The 18,648-nt window shown below is 33.7% G+C and overlaps 1 protein-coding gene across 2 annotated transcripts; it reads left to right on the forward strand.

Moving 5' to 3' along the window:
- The first annotated feature begins 53 nt into the window (after positions 1-53).
- Positions 54-15,703, forward strand: LOC115882014 (delta-1-pyrroline-5-carboxylate synthase-like). Of its 2 annotated transcripts, XM_030899826.1 has the most exons (13): positions 54-247; positions 1,671-1,835; positions 1,901-2,002; positions 3,900-4,149; positions 6,504-6,719; positions 8,570-8,749; positions 9,456-9,726; positions 13,175-13,403; positions 14,061-14,199; positions 14,275-14,469; positions 14,527-14,697; positions 14,794-14,889; positions 15,434-15,703. In XM_030899826.1, exons 1-13 carry the CDS (start codon positions 137-139, stop codon positions 15,628-15,630), a joined length of 2,322 nt encoding a protein of 773 aa, XP_030755686.1. In that variant the 5' UTR covers positions 54-136; the 3' UTR covers positions 15,631-15,703. The 2 variants fall into 2 exon arrangements, with proteins under 2 accessions (XP_030755686.1, XP_030755687.1); XM_030899827.1 differs by lacking the exon at positions 15,434-15,703 and having other exon boundaries at positions 14,757-14,884.
- The last annotated feature ends 2,945 nt before the right edge of the window (positions 15,704-18,648 follow it).

Below are 18,648 nucleotides of genomic sequence, written 5' to 3' on the forward strand. Positions count from 1 at the left end.
CAACACAGACTGATATATTGTTTATTTTGCACCTTTATTGTCACTTTACATAATTTTTCAGTGACATGTAATGTCAAGTTTATTTTTTTGTAAGAAGTATAAATTTTTCGTTTAATATTTTGATGCGTATACCACCATGGATTTTCACAAAATGATAGTGAGAAACTCAAGAATTTCCGTATACAAAAATGTGCGTTTCTTGACTTCAAAATCAAACATAACACAGGCTCAAGCTCAACCTGCTGAGGTATGATATCAGATAGAATATTATAATATCACCACTGTACCATATACGATGATCTTTATCAGAAAAATGTTGATCAATGTAAGATTTATCCACTCTACCATAATATACTTACCATATTCTTGAAATTTAGTTAATGTTAATAATGATATTCCAGTTTGCCCAACATATTTTTGATTATAATCTTTACATGAAATTTCACAAATACCCGACCATTCCAGTGGAGGTGTTTTATCTTTAGGATTACCTAATCTTCTTCTTCTTCTTCTTTCTCAGCCTGGTTCCGTCGAGTGTTGAATATAGGTCTCTTCTAGGTTTTTCCATGCTTTGCGATCTCTAGCCAATCTTATCCATTGTCTCCCCGCCACTGCTCTGACGTGAACAACATCTATTAATTTTGTTTTTTGACGTATGTGGGTATTTTTTCCCTAATGGTGACTCCCAACATGATTCTTTCCATGGCCCTTTGTGCTACTCGTAGTTGTTCTGCTGTTTTTCGGTTAATTGTCATAGTCTCCAAGCCATACGTAAGCACAGGTCGAATGCAGCTGTTGTAAGCCTTTTTCTTTAGGTTGATGGGCACCTTTTTATCCTTGAAAATATCGCTCATATTTCTAAATGTTTCCCATGCCAAATGGATCATGCGTTTGATCTTCGTATTTTGGTTCTCCTTACCCAGCTTGATTTTATGACCTAAATATATATAATTGTCTACGTTTTCAATAATAACGTTGTATACGGTAATGTTATGGATATTGTTGCTCATTATCTTGCTCTTCTTCAAGTTCATTTTAAGGCCAATTTTCTGGGATTGGTCATTTAACTCCTTTAGCATGGTGTTCGGTCCTTGAATGTCGGTGCTCAGCAAGACAATATCGTCTACGAACCTAAGATGGCTAAGGTGTACCCCATCGATGTTTAGACCTCTATTTTCCCATTCTAATTTCTTGAAGACATTTTCCAGTGCCAGTGTAAATAACTTGGGAGAGATGGTATCTCCTTGTCTCACGCCCTTATCGAGTGGTATTTTTTCTGTTTTGAGGTTATCATTTAATTTAACTTGGAAGGTTGCAGAATCATAGATATTTTTAATAATGGAATAATATCTGGAATCAATTCTCGCGTCCTCTATTGCAGCTAGAAATGACCAGGTTTCGATGCTGTCAAAAGCTTTTTGGTAGTCTATACACAAGTTTATAATTGGCATTCTTGAAAATTCTTTTTAAACCACGGGATAACACTCTATCAAACGGTACTGAAATATAGTTTGACGTATCTTTCTCCACTTGAAATGTCGAATTGATCTTCTTGATATTATTTGTGTTAGAACAATAATAATTACAAAAAAAATTGTAATAATAACAATAATAATTACAAAAAAAATTGTAATAATACAAATAAATGAATAACTATATCTAATACTCAGGCGATTGAAAAAGCATGCAGCCAAGACCGTCCGAAGCAACCCATGGCAGATCGCTCACATCTGCACAGTGCCAAACGCATCATGATCAAATTTGGAAGCGCAGTGATCATCGAAGGACAGGGACAGGGGATTGCCATGAGCAGACTCGCCAATTTAGTAGAGCAAGTGAGTAAAATCGACCAAATTTCTGCTGACGTAAAAATAAAACGTTGTCTTTGTTTCTGTTACAGATGGCTCACATTTTTCTTCAAAATAAGGAAGTAATGTTCATCACTAGCGGTTGCGTAGCTCATGGAAGATCCAAATTAGCCTCAAAAACCAGCCAGTTTTACGTAATAAGTTTTTTAATTATAGTTTTAAGCTTAATTTCATTGGTTGAATTTAAAGACTTCGATTTGTTAGAAAATTAGGCAGTTTTTAAATTTATTGTTTTTTCATGCCTCCGTTCATCGGATATACGGTTTGCTTGTGATTGCTGGATGCCGGTAGACGTTGCGTTCACTATTGCGCATCATATCTGTATTCAACATCTGTTCACTACTGCGCATTACAAATTTACTCTGAATTTCAGGAACTAAGGAGGCTAAGGACAACATATGTGTAGCATATTTAATTTCATAAAAAAGTAGCAAAGTAATGTGAAAATCGCATCATTTTATCTCTACTCATAAACGAGAAATCCCATGAAACAGACGAAAATGGGATACCCTGTACAGATGTGATGCGCAGTAGTGAACCGCAGGAGTCTACCGGCAGTCAGACGGCCCGCACTTTGGTCAGGAGATCATAGCAAAAGATATATTAAAAAAACAGCTTTCTTAAAATTCTCGTTTTCCCGACGTTGCTAGCTATTCTGCTGTTATATTTTTATTAAGGTTAGATTAAATTTGTCAAAAAAGAGTCAAAACGTCCGTTATCGTACGATCTTTCTCCAGAGATGGCAACTCCAAATCTCTGGAATGGACCTTAAAGATAACGTCACGGCACTTCATAGGATTATATCAAATGACTTAATCACCATTAAATATTGGTGCGATTCGAACCTCCTGACTCTCAACATTTCTAAAACTAAAGCTTTGTCGTATAAAAACTGGCTGCAGCCTTTTGTACTTAACAACACCACCATTGACGTCGTAAAATCTGTAAAATTTTTAGGGCTTGTTGTAGACAATTCTCTGAAATGAGAAATGCATATCGACGCTTTGTCGAAAAAATTAAGCTCTGCCTGTTTTGCATCAAGATCTGTTTCGAAGGAGCTTAACTTGTCAGTGGCTAGAACTGTTTATTATGCACTTTTTGAGTCGCACCTCAGATATGCCCTTCCATTCTGCGGTACGTGTTGTGCGACTCAATTTGACCGCATTTTCAAGCTGCAGAAGAGAGCTGTTCGATATTCACTGGAACTAAACAGCAGAACTTGCCAGGACTTTTTTAAAAAATTAAAAATATTAACTCTTTCTTCCTTATTTATATTTGAATCCGTTTGCCTAATACGTAAGCATGTATCAGCTTCTCAAGAAAGGCCATCTAACACTTATCCACTCAGCAACGCGGAGCAAGATCTTTATCTACCTACCCCACGCTCAGAGTTAATTAAAAGTTCAATATTATACAACTCGAAAAAAAATCACCTGCCATTTGAAATCAAATCCATAACATCATTTTCTTCCTTTCGCAAAGCATTGAAATCTTATTTACTAGAAAATAGCTTTCTACGCCGTAAATACATTTTAATGAACAGTCATGATAAAATCAATATAATGAAAAATATACGAAATAATATACATGTTCTGATTTCTTTCAAAAATCGACATCTATGAAACTATGAACCCTTCCTGGTCACAAACGGTACATTGTGAGACAGGAAATTGTAGAGAGAAACAAGCCCTATAACATAGGATACAACATTCTAATGAACAGTGGTTTCCACTTATATATTTTGATAATCGAATTTGATCTTGTAAACACTGGTCTAATATTTGCTATTACTATATTTACTATAAATTTACTAAATATTTTTGAATCTTATTTTTATTTTTATATTCTTTGACATTGTAAAAATTTATAAATGTTTATTTTAAACAATAAGACCGACAATGTAATTTGCGTACTTGTTTTGACAACAAATTATTATTCTCTTTTGTTTGTTTTCTTTACCTTTAAATTGTCTACAAATTGTAACATTTTTTGACAATAAAGGCATTTATTTATTAGCTATTGCATTTTCAGAAAACTGACGGTAAGCCTTTGGATAAGAAACCTTCAGCCGCTGTTGGTCAGCCTGCTCTGATGAATCTCTACGAAACCCTGTTTTCCCGGTACCATATTCAAACAGCTCAAGTTCTGGTCAGCGAAAATGACATTTACAACGATGACAACAGAAGGGTTTTGACTGAAACGCTGAATCAGTTGATGGATATGAGAGTGATACCGATTTTGAACACCAATGATGCCGTTGTGCCTCAACCCAATGTACCATGTAAGCTTTTCTATTATCAAATATACCGAGTGTTGCATCGTCGAGCGGGACATAGGAAATCCCATGTAAATTTTAATGGGGTCTTTTATTGGCTTCCCTAATTATTTTAGAGAATAATTCTATTTAGGTTTATTGAAGAGCACTAAAACCCACATTCAAAAGAATAACTTTAAATATTTTTGACTAGCCCGTTTACGAGCTGATTTCTTTTTAAATATTTCTCCTTTCTTATGGTATTTACTTATGAGCACCAGTCAAGGTAAACGATAACTGCCAAATGAAGTTGTCATTTCAGAAATTTACCTATTTAGTGCTTTATTATTATTGAAAACTCATTCCTACATCCGAGATCTTAAAGATGTATTTATAAATACAAATTAATATGAATTAAAGTAAAATAAATCAAATACAAGGTTAATTATAGTATTATTACAATATTCAATAACTTATTAATTTAGGTACCTACTATTAAATTGTTAGAATTTTAGGATTTAAGAGATGTTCAAATATTCCTCCATCGACTGCTAGACAATAACCCAGGCGATCATAAAATTCTTTTCTTACATTCGCTAGTTGGTAAACTGAAATTCTATTGCATTCGGCAGAAATAGCATTTTTTAACTTGTCTAGGTTTGGGTATTTTTTATCCTTGTATATCCTGTTTTTTAAATGGCCCCAGAGAAAGAAATTATTTGGCGAAATATCAGAAGACCTTGCTGGACAATTTACTGTATGATTTAGGCCAATAACGTTTCCGTTAAAACTATTGTCTAAATATTCCTGAACAGCCAGGGTACTATGTGCCGGGCAGCCATCCATTTGGTACCAAACTTCCTGATTTTCTCTAGCGACATCATGTAAAGCAGGTAAAATATGATTTTCGAGTAGTTCCAAATAATATTCTGCATTTAAATTTTGCATAAGAAATAATGGCCCGGTAATATTGTATCCGAATATACCTGCCCGAACATTTACTTTCTGTGGATATTGCGTCCTTGTTTCGACAAACCTGTGTTGGTTTTCTTTGATCCAATATCGATAATTTTGAACATTGGGATCATTATTTAAAGTAAACGTGTATTCGTCAGTGAAACATATGTTTTTTAAAAATTCCCTATCCGTGTTTGCTCTTTCCATCATATCAAAACAAAAGGCCTGCCGCCGTATTTCGTCCCCATCTCGTAGCTCTTGGTGCTTTTCATATTTGAAGGAATATTATTTATGTCGTTTCAAAATTCGAAACGCTGTAGTGTGATCTATTTCTATTTCATCCTCAAGTTTCCTTGTGCTGATCTTTCCATCGTTCTCTTCCACGCACAATAAAACTTCCAAGTCGGTATCATTTCTTGCATCTTCTCTTTGTTCCTGCCTTGCTTCACATCTGCGCAGTTATTTATTAGGGTACCTTTGGTCTCAAATCTCTGGATATTCCTTGCGATTGTAAATTTTCCAGGTATCGGTCTATTCGGATACACAGCAGCAAACATGTCCGACACCTTTTGATAACTATTTCCTTGATAATACCATTTAATCATCAATACTTTTTTTTCGGTAATGTAATTCATGGCTAATATTTTCGATGTAGGTATGAGTTTTTAATAATAATAATAAAGTGTAATAAAGCACTAAATAGATAAATTTCTGAAATGACAACTTCATTTGACAGTTATCTTTTACCTTGACTGGTGCTCATAAGTAAATACAGGGCCAAAAGAAAGGAGAAATATTTAAAAAGAAATCGGCGATAACTCGTAAACGGGCTAATCAAAAATATCTAAAGTTATTCTTTTGAATGTGGGTTTTAGTGCTCTTCAAATAACCTAAATAGAATTATTCTCCAAAATAATTAGGGAAGTCAATAATTGACCCCATTAAAATTTACATGGGATTTCTTATGTTCCGCTCGACGATGCAACACCCGGTATATCCCTGTCGAAGACCTATCGTCCGCGCGCCAAATTAGCATTAATTTTAAAAATTTAATTTGTAAAATGCTTATATTTGAACAATAAATTGAATGTTTACTGACACAAAAATTAAATTATATAAAAAATACATTTAGCCACTCCGTACGAATATCAATATTCTTAGGAAATCTAACCAGAAAGTATGTATGTGGCTTAATATAAATAAAAGAACAACTGAATACTTTACTTGTCTATAAAAAGAAGGAATATTGAAAGGAAACACTGTTTTGGCAAAAACATTGTTTCCTTTGAAGCCTTCTCAAACCCCCACGATTTTTTTCTCTGCGTAATAACTACTGGGAACTAACAATAATCATAATAACTGAATAATTTCCGGATAAATTCAAAAATAAAACGTAAAACTCAGTTTTATTTGTATTTTTTGAGGTCCGACACTTTGCAAGGGCATCAAGCTTGCTGACAACGATTCGCTGGCCGCTATGCTGGCCGCAGACACTCAAACTGATCTACTTCTTATGCTGACCGTCGTTGATGGTGTTTACGATAAAGGACCGAACGATCCAAATACGAAAGTGTTGCACAGCATAACCGAGACCAATACGCAACACATTGACTTTATTGGACAAAGCCAAATTGGTCTAGGTAAGCTAAGAATAGTTATTTAAGCTAGTAACTAGTTGAGGAACAGACTATTTTGTTTAAATTACATTAGATTTGTAGATAGCAATAAGTAAGAGATGAAAAAAGTAAGAATAAGATCATCCTAGTTCAATCAAAGATCAACTTGTGATAATGCTGCGAGTTTCGAGGATTGTCACCTTCTTTTTTTTACTTTATTCGATATATATTGACACTCTGAATAGAATGACATATATCATATGTTAACTTCTGACATTTTTGCTTAAAAAATCGTATTTTAAATTTCAATCTAGAGTGCCATGGCTGTGTTAAAAACACTAATTTTTATTCAAGAAACCTTGGAAAAATAGATTTGGTCGTCTAATGTTTTTCGTGTCTTGCCCTGGTCGGTTAAAAGATGTCCAAATCGTATTTTTAATCATATCTCAATTTTTTCAAATGGAATAATATTTTTCCAAATAGGCTCATTAGCCTATTTGGAAAAAGCATGTTTTTGCGAATAATTTGGTACCACATACTTGGTATTTCGAGTCAAATTTTCGTTATGAACCGCATGTTACAATATAAACCATATGCGAAAATGTCCAAAGTTGACATATAATATGTCATTCTATTCAGAGTGTCATTTTCTATCGATTAAACCTTTGAATAAGAAGACTAAGGAAGGAGCATATCAAAAATCTTAGGTACACCGCGATGGGCCTCAAATATGGCCGACTTAAATTCCGGTTTATCAGTGTCGTTCTAATTTTATTTAAAAAATGTAAAACTATGATGTAGGGTAGACGTGGGGTAGACTCAATAATTTGTTGTTTTATTTTACGTTGTGAATAAATGTTGGTAGTTATTAAAATTGTTATAAAAATATATAATTCTAATAAAAATTATATTAAGTATTTATTAACACAAACATCCGATACGCTATTGAAGCAGGTAAGTCAAATTAACGTATCTAAATTCTTTGACATCTAATCTTTGACAAGTAGTAAATAAAAGCTAAAATGCAAGAAAAATATATAATTTAGTTAATTTAAGTGAATTTCATAAATGATCGGTTTACTACACGTATGTATATTATATAGTCACTTACTAGCGAAAAATTGTTCCATTATTTCAATCAATTTTTGCCGAGATCTACCGCACGCTACACAACCAACTATTTTAGAATCTTTTTCGATAAATCGCGATAGTGTCACTGTTAATTTAAGTTCTGCCACAATTTCCATCTAGATTTACTACCTTTATACAACTATCAGTAGTAGAATAAATAATAAATAACATAAAATAAGCTCCGTAATAACTGACAAATCCACAAAATTTCAAATCAAATTCAAATGTGTCAAATGAATCGTCAAACAGAACTGTCAAGGATCCCCACCCTAGAGTGCTTTTATGGTGCTTTTTCCGCCCATCATGCATGATACATGGATAGCATTATGCTCCTTCCTTAGTCTTCTTATTCAAAGGATTAAACTAAAAAAATACCGAGGGTTTCATTTAAAAATCAGGAAGTGACCAAAAACAATTGAATACGTCAATCAATCCTAAATTATGTCATATACTAACATAACAAATCTCGTTTTTTTTATCTAAAAAAATAAGAAAGTTGTAGGGGTGAGCCATTTTTGAGACGCACCTGGTAATACTATACACTGTTCCTTAAAGGTGACAAAACTTTGCTCACTGTTCAATTTTTTTTTATCTGAGAGATACGAGTTACACAATAGAGATGTTACCCAACGTGTTGCATACAAGAGTTTTGATCATCGACAGTATTAAAAATTTCATTACAAAATAATACATTTTATACAGATAAAATACCAAAAAAAATTGCACATATTTTTTCTATGAAGGTGGAATGCAAACCAAAGTTAACTCTGGATTATGGGCGCTGGCTCATGGTACTTCAGTGGTTATTTGCAATGGTAAAACACCCGATATAATGCAGACAGTGCTGTCGGGCAAGAAAGTTGGTACTTTCTTTTCATTGGCGGCTTGTGAAGATGACAGTACCGAAAAAATAGCAGCTGCTGGTAAGTAGATAGAACAAAGACACTGAGAAAATCAATATTTTAAAGCGTTGTCTTCTAGCAAGCCAATAGAATGTGGAGTACCACAAGGCTCAGTACTAGGCCCTATTTTGTTTCTTCTTTTTATTAACGACATTGCTAACATAAACATCAGTGGTAAAATATGTCTTTTTGCGGACGACACTAGCTTCACTTGGAGCAACAAGGACATCACGGCACTGCATAGGATTATATCAAATGACTTAATCACCATTAAATCTTGGTGCGATTCGAACCTCCTCAGTCCCAACATTTCTAAAACTAAAGCTTTGTCGTATAAAAACTCGTTGCAGCCTTTTGTACTTAACAACACCACAAATCTGTAAAATTCTTAGGGCTTGTTGTGGACAATTCTCTGAAATTGGACATGCATATCGAAGCTTTGTCGAAAAAATTGAGTTCTGCCTGTTTTGCATTAAGATCTGTTTCTAAGGGGCTTAACTTGTCGGTGGCTAGAACTGTTTATTATGCACTTTTTGAGTCGCACCTCAGGTATGCCCTTCCATTCTGGGGTACGTGTTGTGCAACTCAATTTGACCGCATTTTCAAGCTCCAGAAGAGAACTGTTCAATAAAGGCATTTATTTAGTTATAAGTAAGTATTTGGTAATTTAGTAGGATAAAAAGTATGATTTTTTATCAAAATGTATATAAATTAACAAAATTTTCAGCAAGAACAGGAGGTAGAGCTCTTGCTCTGCTGCCTGGTGAGAAAAGAGCTGAATGCATCAAGAAAATTGCTGACTTGCTCGAGTCCAAAAGCAAGGAAATCATAGCTGCCAACGAGCTGGATATCAGAGAAGCCAAAAAAATTGGCTACAGCACTGTCCTTATCGACAGACTGAAACTGAATGAACCAAAATTGAAATCACTTAGTGTTGGATTAAGACAAATTTCAGAATACAGCGCTAAGATTCTTGGAAAAATCATACGAAAAACCCAGTAAGCTTTATTTGATGTGTTTAGGTCGAATTTTCGCTTCATTCAAAAAAATATAATAGTAAATTTTTAAGTTGAAGGTGTAATTGAAACTATTTTTCCAATAACTTTGTGGTTGTCAATTCTCTTTATTCTTCCGTATTAGGTATAATAATGGCCAATAATATATATATGTATATACAAATCAGTTTATAACGTTCTTCGACGTCTTCTGATTTTCAGTCTCCATTGGTCTCTGTCTGTCCAGAGGTTTTCGTCTATTCTTCTTGTTCTGATATCCCCGTCTATTCCTTCTCTCCAACTCCGTCTAGGTCTCCCTCTTGCGTTTGCCTTGTGGTGTCCAATTGAGTATTTTTTTCGGGATTCTGTTCTCTTCCATTCTTTGTACGTGCCCGTACCACCTGAGTTGGTTAATTTTGATGTCTTCTGATATTCGGTGTTTAACGCCCATGATGTTCTGAATTCTTTCATTTCTAACTCTATCCTGTTTCGATTTTCCGGCCGCGCGCCTCCAAAAGTCCATTTCTGTAGCTTCGAGTAACTTAAGGTTTCTTTCTTTCAAAGGCCATACTTCACTACCATAACTAATGATACTTTTAACTATGCTGTTATAAATTTTGTGTTTGTTTTCTTTTGATACGGCCTTATCCCATAAAATACTGTTGAGTTGTCTAATTGCTTGTCTTCCCTGGTTGTTTCTGCACTTAATTTCTTCATCAAGGCTACCATCGTTGGTAATGTGCATGCCAAGATATTTATATTTTTGGCAGTGTTTTATTCTTGCTGTTGCTGTTCTAGGATTATGTTCTGTTGTTCGCCGCCGATACACATATATTCCGTCTTCTTAAGGTTTACCTCCAGCCCCCACTTGTTATACTCTTCAATTAGTTATTGAAGTAAAAAAAAAAAAAAATAGTACCCCTGTAAACTATTTGTTTATTTTAATTTTATTATATCAGAAATGCAAATAATAAAATTACTGACGATGGCTGGATAAAATTGTAATATCCCTAGACTTTTCCGGTGTGTGTAATAGTAAAAAAAAGCAAAATAAAATATACAATATGATCGAAAAAAACCGCGTCAGCAATGGCTACTAAATGAAAATCGCTGTCATTTTATATGTAAAATTATAAGGAGAATGTCATCGATCGTCATTTCCAAGAAAAACTGGACGCCGTTTTTTCGATCATACGGTATATCAAACGCGTATAAAGAATCCATCATAGCGGAAATTGTCAATAAGAATAGTTTAATAAAACAATTCACTTGACTGGTGTAAACATGCCTTTAGTGTCACTTTAAATGTTAAAATTAGAAATAGTATATTGTTTTATTAGAAGTAAAAATGTGGAAAGGCTGAAGTTTGAACATTACAGGCGAGGCACAAAAAATCATTTTTACTCTCCGAATATAACATGCTACTCTTTTTTCAAACGTCAAATAGTTTTGAAACATTTTTAAACCTTCCCAATAATATAAAAATGTTTAAAAGTAATACCTTGTAAGTAATTACATATTGAGAAATTATAGTTACGGGGGCTCATTGAATTTATCACGTTATGGCTTCATTCAATATGTCTGTCCAACGACAAGATCCTTGTCAGTGATAGATGGTTCTGTCATTTTAATTTCAAAGCAGTTTATTTTATTCTACAAAGAAATAATTTGGTACAATTTGAACGCATAGCAGGATATATATAAAATAGTTTGCGGGTCATATATTCCAGATCCTCGTAGTCTTGAGCTAGTATTATTTGATCATCAGCGAAACAAAGAGTGTAAAGTATCGAGTCGTTTAATGGTATCCCCATCTGTTCACACTTCCTTTTCCACGTTTTCAGAGCTTGTTCCAAATAGATTTTAAACAGTGTGGGCGATAGACAGCAGCCCTGTTTAAGACCTTTGTTTATGCTGAATCCCTTTGATACTGTTTGTCCTTTCTTTACTTGGCTAGTGTTGTTCTTATAAAGTTCTTGGACAGCCTTAATTAATGTTATGCTGATATTCGTTTTCTCGAGGGCTTCCCACAATTTAGACTGGGGTACACTATCATATGCTTTCTTGAGGTCTACGTAGAGGAGATGCGTTTCTTGATTTCTTGCCATCTTTTTCTCAATTTTATCTGTGTTAGTGTAAATAAATGGTCGGCCGTGGATCTACTAGCTCTAAATCCCGCTTGTTCTTCAGCCTCCATATTCCGGTATTCTTCCTCAATTCTCTTTTTGACCAATGTTCCATAGACCCTTGAAACAGAGCTCAGCACGGAGATTCCTCGATAGTTATCGCAATCGTCTTTACTTCCTTTCTTGCGTATTGTTGTTATATATGATGTCTTCCATTCTTTCGGTATATTTTCACCATTAAGGCACTTTTGGAAAAGACTAACGAGCTGCTTATATAATTTATCCGTGCCGTACTTGAGTAATTCTGGGGGAATTTCACCTGGACCAGGCGATTTTCTATTTTTCGGGGTTTGGCAAATTTGTTTTACTTCTTTGGTATTGATCCTCAGTGGAGAAGCTGCGGTTCTTATTTGAATGTCGGATTGTGGCTGAAATGTTTGTTGATATTCGGCCCTTTCTTCAGTCAACAGTTTAGCAAAGCATTCGTCCCATTTTGGTAATGTAATTGGTGAGATGATATCTTTAGTCTTCTCTTTTCGAAGGGACCTTAATATTCTCCAGCTTTCGGTACTTCTAGTAGCTCCTATATATGTATTAATTCTTGTGCAGTTTCTTTCCCAGCTTTCGTTTTTCTTTTTTGTTATAGCTGTCCGTACAATTCTTTGTGCTGTTTTGTATTCATGCTTACTTTCGTTCGATTTTATATTTAGAAATTTGTTGTACTTTTCTCGTTTAGCTTTTATCATTTCCTCAATTTCTTCATCCCACCAGTATGGTACTCTTCTTTTGGGTTTGGCGTATTTTCCCAAAGCTTCTTCTGATGCACTTCTCATGCAGTCTATAATATAATTGTACTGTTCTTCTGTACTTTCAAAATTTTCTTGTACAAGTTTTTCATCCAGTCGATTTTTGTATAAATCCTTCACGCTCTCGTGGTTGAAGCTATCTAAATTATATTTTACTTCTGTTGTCTTTTCTTCCTGTTCTCTTTCGTCTATTTTCTTTTTTACCATTCAAAAGGGTAATATTTTGGACCTGACAAGATGATGGTCACTGCCACATGTCGCTCCTCTGTAGACTCGTACGTCTTGAATATTTAACGCTGTATACTGTCGGACTATCACATAATCTATGACGGATTTCAAATTTCTAGAATGTTGTATCCAGGTGTACTTATGTATGTCACGGTGCTGAAAAAAGCCGTTCAAAATACGGAGGTTATTTTGGTCGCATATATTGATAGTCTATTTCCATTATCGTTAAGAGTTGCTTCTCCGAACTGGCCTACTGCCACCATTTTTGTATATTTTGTATTTTTTTACTAGATTGGCTGAAAATTTGGAACTGACACAAGTGACAGTGCCCATAGGCGTGCTGTTGGTCATTTTCGAGTCCAGGCCGGATGCGTTGCCTCAAATCGCCTCGCTTGCCATTGGTTCAGGCAATGGCTTGGTGCTGAAAGGTGGCGACGAAGCCGTTCATTCAAACAGGAAGCTAATGGACATCATTGACGAAGCTTTGGCCTCGGTGAATAGCTCCGGAGCTGTGGGATTGGTAAGCATAATACTGTTGAAATTGAAATACTCAGGAATGGTAGTAATTTTCAATTAGTTGAAACGTTTTACTCTTTCTGTAGTGAGCTAACACCGCCATTATTCTTGTTACTGAGTTACATTTGGTTTCCCTAAAAATACCAGTTCCCAGATATGTAAATGCATCTACTTCCTCAAACTTATATTTCCTCAAACGTTTCCCTCTTTCAGAATCTATTTGTAGACATCTTCCCTCCTCAAAATCCCTATCTGACCACTCCATAAACTTGGTTTTCTTCTCACTAAACACTCTTACTTTTTGCGCTTGATCTTCCAGTCTTTAGGTCACCGATATCAGCTCTTTCCGATCTCTTGCTAAGATAACTAAATCATCTGCAAAGGCAAAGGCATTCGTGTCTTTTTGTATACATGCCTTCTCTGTTGATTCCTGCATCTTAGTTTCATTAGTTGTTTCAATTAGAGTAGAAGTTTTTTCCTTTAATTTGAATGTAAGAATCTAGAATGTCAAAATTAGTGGTACTAATTTTCAATGAGTGGAAAAATCCCATCTCAAGTTTGGTTTGGTTTGCCATTGTCGTTCCATTGAGCCTTGTGTGACCTGCTCTAAGTTGTTATAGTACCTATAGTATAGTATATTATACTATATTGTTAAATAAAGGTAAACACAAAAGAGGAGATTGCTGATTTGATCAACATGGATCAGTACATCGATCTGATTATACCCAGAGGTTCTTACAAGCTGGTGAGATTTATCCAGGACAATGCCAAAAGAATTCCAGTGATGGGACATTCAGAAGGTAACGTTTACGCATTGCACGATAACTAGTGTTAGTGTGTGAAAATATTTGGATTTATTTTCTTGATTTGTCCAGGAATTTGTCATATATTCGTCGACAAAGACATGTGCCTTGAAAAAGCCCTGAAAATCCTCAAGGATGCCAAAACTGATTACCCCTCTGGTTGTAATGCCGTGGAGACGATTTTAATCCACAAAGATCTTATGGAAGGAGACTTTTTCTCGGAATTGTGTTCCATGCTTAAGGAATCTGGAGTCACCCTTCATTCAGGCATGATAAAAATCGATCAAATGTACCTCGAAACGTCTAAAAAACTGTTTTTGATAGGTCCCAATTTGATGAAGTACCTGCAGTTTGGACCACCGCTAGCCAAAACCATGAAGCATGAATACAGTGGCATGGAATGCTGTTTAGAGGTGGTGGATAATGTTCAGCAAGCTGTAGACCACATTCATAAGTATGGAAGTGGGCATACTGAGTCAATAATAACGGAAAACAGTAAGTATCTTTTTTATTATTCTCTCAACGCCTTACTAAATGCCATATTAATGTAAAAGGGTTAGAGGGACCTAATTTATGTTAATTTTTATTAAGAGCAAGTGGCAGAAAAGTTTCTAGCGATGCTTGATTCGGCTTGTGTCTTCCACAACGCAAGTACAAGAATGGCCGATGGCTTCCGATTCGGTTTAGGTAAGTTTGTAGTATCATATTGTTACGTTTTTCGTCGGTTCCGTGTGGATAGAAAGTCACAATTTATTTAAACACTATTTATTTAACACTAATTAACAAAAACAATAACGATAAAAGACTTAAAGAACTATTTACAAACGATTTATAACTAAGAATTTATTTTGAATTTTAGCGCGTCAACTGCACTCGTCTATTTATAACTGCCCTCTCTAGGCCCCAGCCGCCGGCTTTTATACCGACAGCTAAAGATCTCTAGAATAGTCCATAGATCGTTAGGTGCATAGAGAAGGTTTCGATTGTTCTCGTATGTACTACTCCATTCCAGTGCAGCTCGATTCTTCTCGAATCTTCGAATGAATCATTACCGTGTCTATTCTTTAATGCGATGTTAAGGTCATCCGAGGGCGGGCCATATAGTTAGGTTAGGTCGAGTCCACACCGGTCCGCAACAATATTTTACTACCATTTTTAGGTTTGTGCCTCATGTGCTAGAGAGTATAAAAAAATTATATTTTTTTATCGTTAATTTATTGTTCGAATTTAGGAGCCGAAGTAGGTATAAGTACTTCCCGAATCCACGCCAGAGGTCCCGTAGGAATTGAAGGACTTCTAACTACAAAATGGATGCTAAGAGGTGTCGACCATACTGCCAGTGAGTTCTCAGAGGGAAAAAGAAAATTCATACATAAATCATTACCTATACCTAAAGAAAACGATGATAGTGATAAATGTAAATCTTAGTATATTAAAAAAGGTCATGTTATTGTCTCTGGTGGTGTTATAGTAAATAAAACGACGGTTATATACATATATAGTTCTAGATTTTTATTATCTCATTTCCATTTTATATATAAAACGACACAACACGAGATAATCGAGATTATCTCAAGAAAGTAGGTAATAAGATAAATTGAAATAAAAATTAAGTATTTATATACAATAAAATAATCTACAGGGTTGTTCACCACATACGACACGGAGTATTGTAGCTAAACGATTAGATTTTTACAAATTGTAAGTTTGGGGTTCGTTGAAGGACTATTAGAGATAAAAAATATCAAAGTTGTATTTTTTTAAATGGAACACCCTGTATATTATTGCATTTTTAGTTTCTACGATTAAAATAAAGGTAAATTTGATTAAGGTTTATTGCACTTAAACCTTACCGTTTTTCAAATATTTTCAATTTTGCGAAATTGCAGTATAAATTTTAAGGCTTCATTTCTCCGAGGATATCAAAGTTTTTAATACTAAATATTTACTGAAGTTTATTTATTGATCAGTTATTGTGTTGTAATAATAAAAAATATATTACCTTATACAGAGTGTCTAAAAATTTATTTTAAATAATTACTAACTTTAAACGGCAATAACTTATTTACTTTAAATAGAATACCCTGTATATTTTATGAGAATCAGATGCACAATTTAATTGTCTATCAAATTGTATTATACCACTTCTTACCTATTCCTTCAAGTTTTCGTAGAAAATGCATTTTCTTCTAATTTAGACCTCATTTATCAATATACCCATGGTATATTGACATTTTAAATTGTTTTTAAAACAACAAATGTACAAAATGTACAGGCTAGTAATATTATCGTTTTTAGTAAAACGATAATATTACTAGCCCATTTGTATGCAAAAAGAAAACTATTTAAATCTTTATAAAAGAGTATACCCTCGAGTATACCATTAATTAAATATACCACCAGTATTTCCGCGCAAATACTAATTAATTACATACTTAATTGTGTTCGTTAATAAATTATTCTAAATAAATGTGGATTTGAATCAAAAATTAATATAATAATAAGTTATGAAAATGAACGTTGTTATAAATAAGCATTTGTCAAAAAATTAAATATCATTTTTAAGGTGTTACTTTTTACCACACTGTCTAATACACATACATAATTCAGTTTTTTAGTATTTGGAGCAATTATTATTAATCAACGCAAACCGTCAATTAATGTAGTTTGAATACTGGTATCATATTAATTGGTCCTTTTTAACAAATATTTAAACAGTTTTTTTTTATTTTTTAATGAAATAAACGAACTATATCGACAATATTAGTATCTGTACTCTTTAAAAATTTGGTACATCTTTAAAAATAATCTAAAATGTCAGTATTCCATGGGTATATTGATAAATGAGTTCTAAATTACAAGAAAATGCATTTTCTACGGAAACTTGAAGAGATAGGTAAAAAATGGTATAATACAATTTGATAGACAATTAAATTGTGCATCTGATTCTCATAAAATATACAGGGTGTTCCATTTAAATTAAACAAGTTATTGCCGTTTAGAGCTAGTAATTATTTAAAATAAATTTTAGACACTCTGTATAAGGTAGTAAAGTTTTTATTATTGCAACACAATAACTGATCAATAGATAAACTTCAGTAAATATTTAGTATTAAAAACTTTGATACCCTTGGAGAAATGAAGCCTTAAAATTTATACTGCAATTTCACAAAATTGAAAATATTTCAAAAACGGTAAAGTTTAAGTGTAATAAACCTTAATCAAATTTACCTTTATTTTAATCGTAGAAACTAAAAATGTAATAATTTATAGGGTGTTCCATTTAAAAAAATACAACTTTGATATTTTTTATATATTTGGGACACTCTGTATCTTGTAAAAATATTTTTAAATTGTAGCTCTAATAGTCCTTCAACGAACCCAAAACTTACAATTTGTAAAAATCTAGTGGTTTAGCTACAATACTCCGTGTCGTATGTGGTGAACAACTCTGTATAAAGCTGGATCTACATTAATAGAAATTTACGTATTACGTTGCAGGCACAGATGGTTCTGTCAAGATGTGTATTATGTCAAAAATGAAATATTTATATTGAATTTTACTTATTAGCATATACTTTTATTAATGTAGAACAGCCTTAACAGTATAGGCTTGGTGCAGTATAGGCTGCAGTTGATTTCAAAAAATTCCGACCGCAGCGCTTCAACGGCAGAAATCAGAAATTATCAGTACATGTTCATGTTACAGTTCATGTTGATCGCATTAAAATATTATTGAAATCGTGGCTTTGTCATAATATTTAAGTATTTTATTTTGTTGCTAGGGCAGTTATTAAGACTATAAAACACTCAGGTACGAGGTTTGTGTGATGTAACGCTGTTTCGGGTAGTAAAAAATAAGTAAAAAAGAATTCGAACTAGGCATCGTGTCGTGGTTGTGGCAATTTCAATTGTTAATAAAATTGCCCAAAAAAATATTAACGCATAAAGGAGAGCGTAATTAGGGCCTAGTTGGGTACAATAACATTTAAAAATTCAACTTTCCCGGATATTCAACTCTCCCGAAACAACATATAAAATGTTGCTTCATAGTTTCTCATACCGATTTGATCAAAATCCAAAATGGATTCAAGCAGCTCAAAAAAACAAGTGAGTAAACAAAGTGCACGTTAAATAATCAAAAAATTAAATAGTAAAATCAATATTAATAATATATATTTTTTAATCAACTAGTGATTTAATGTTTTATGAACATCCCCTAAAATTATAATTATGTACCTTTAAAAAATTTCGTTATAGCCGAAATAGAGTTAATTATAACCCCACTAGCAAAACCGGTGATTAAAACTATGCCCGCTACTCTAGTTGAACTCATCTAAAAAGTTTTTTAGCTGGAATCATAAATTATAATACAAGTTAGACCAAGATATCAAAATATTTACTTTTTATTTTTATTTTTAAACTTTTCACAAATTATACTTGAAC

The sequence above is a fragment of the Sitophilus oryzae genome, unplaced genomic scaffold, assembly GCF_002938485.1.
Source record: "Sitophilus oryzae breed Bouriz unplaced genomic scaffold, Soryzae_2.0 scaffold_1745_pilon_pilon, whole genome shotgun sequence".
NCBI classification, from domain to species: Eukaryota; Metazoa; Arthropoda; class Insecta; order Coleoptera; family Curculionidae; genus Sitophilus; species Sitophilus oryzae.

What these genes read in the sequence shown, in the direction of transcription:
- LOC115882014 (XM_030899826.1), top strand. Translation starts at nt 137, where the DNA reads ATGGATTTTCACAAAATGATAGTGAGAAACTCAAGAATTTCCGTATAC. An exon ending in TCGCCAATTTAGTAGAGCAA is followed by an intron (nt 1,836 to 1,900) that starts GTGAGTAAAATC and finishes TTTCTGTTACAG; the next exon opens with ATGGCTCACATTTTTCTTCA. An exon ending in AGTGATGGGACATTCAGAAG is followed by an intron (nt 14,200 to 14,274) that starts GTAACGTTTACG and finishes TGATTTGTCCAG; the next exon opens with GAATTTGTCATATATTCGTC.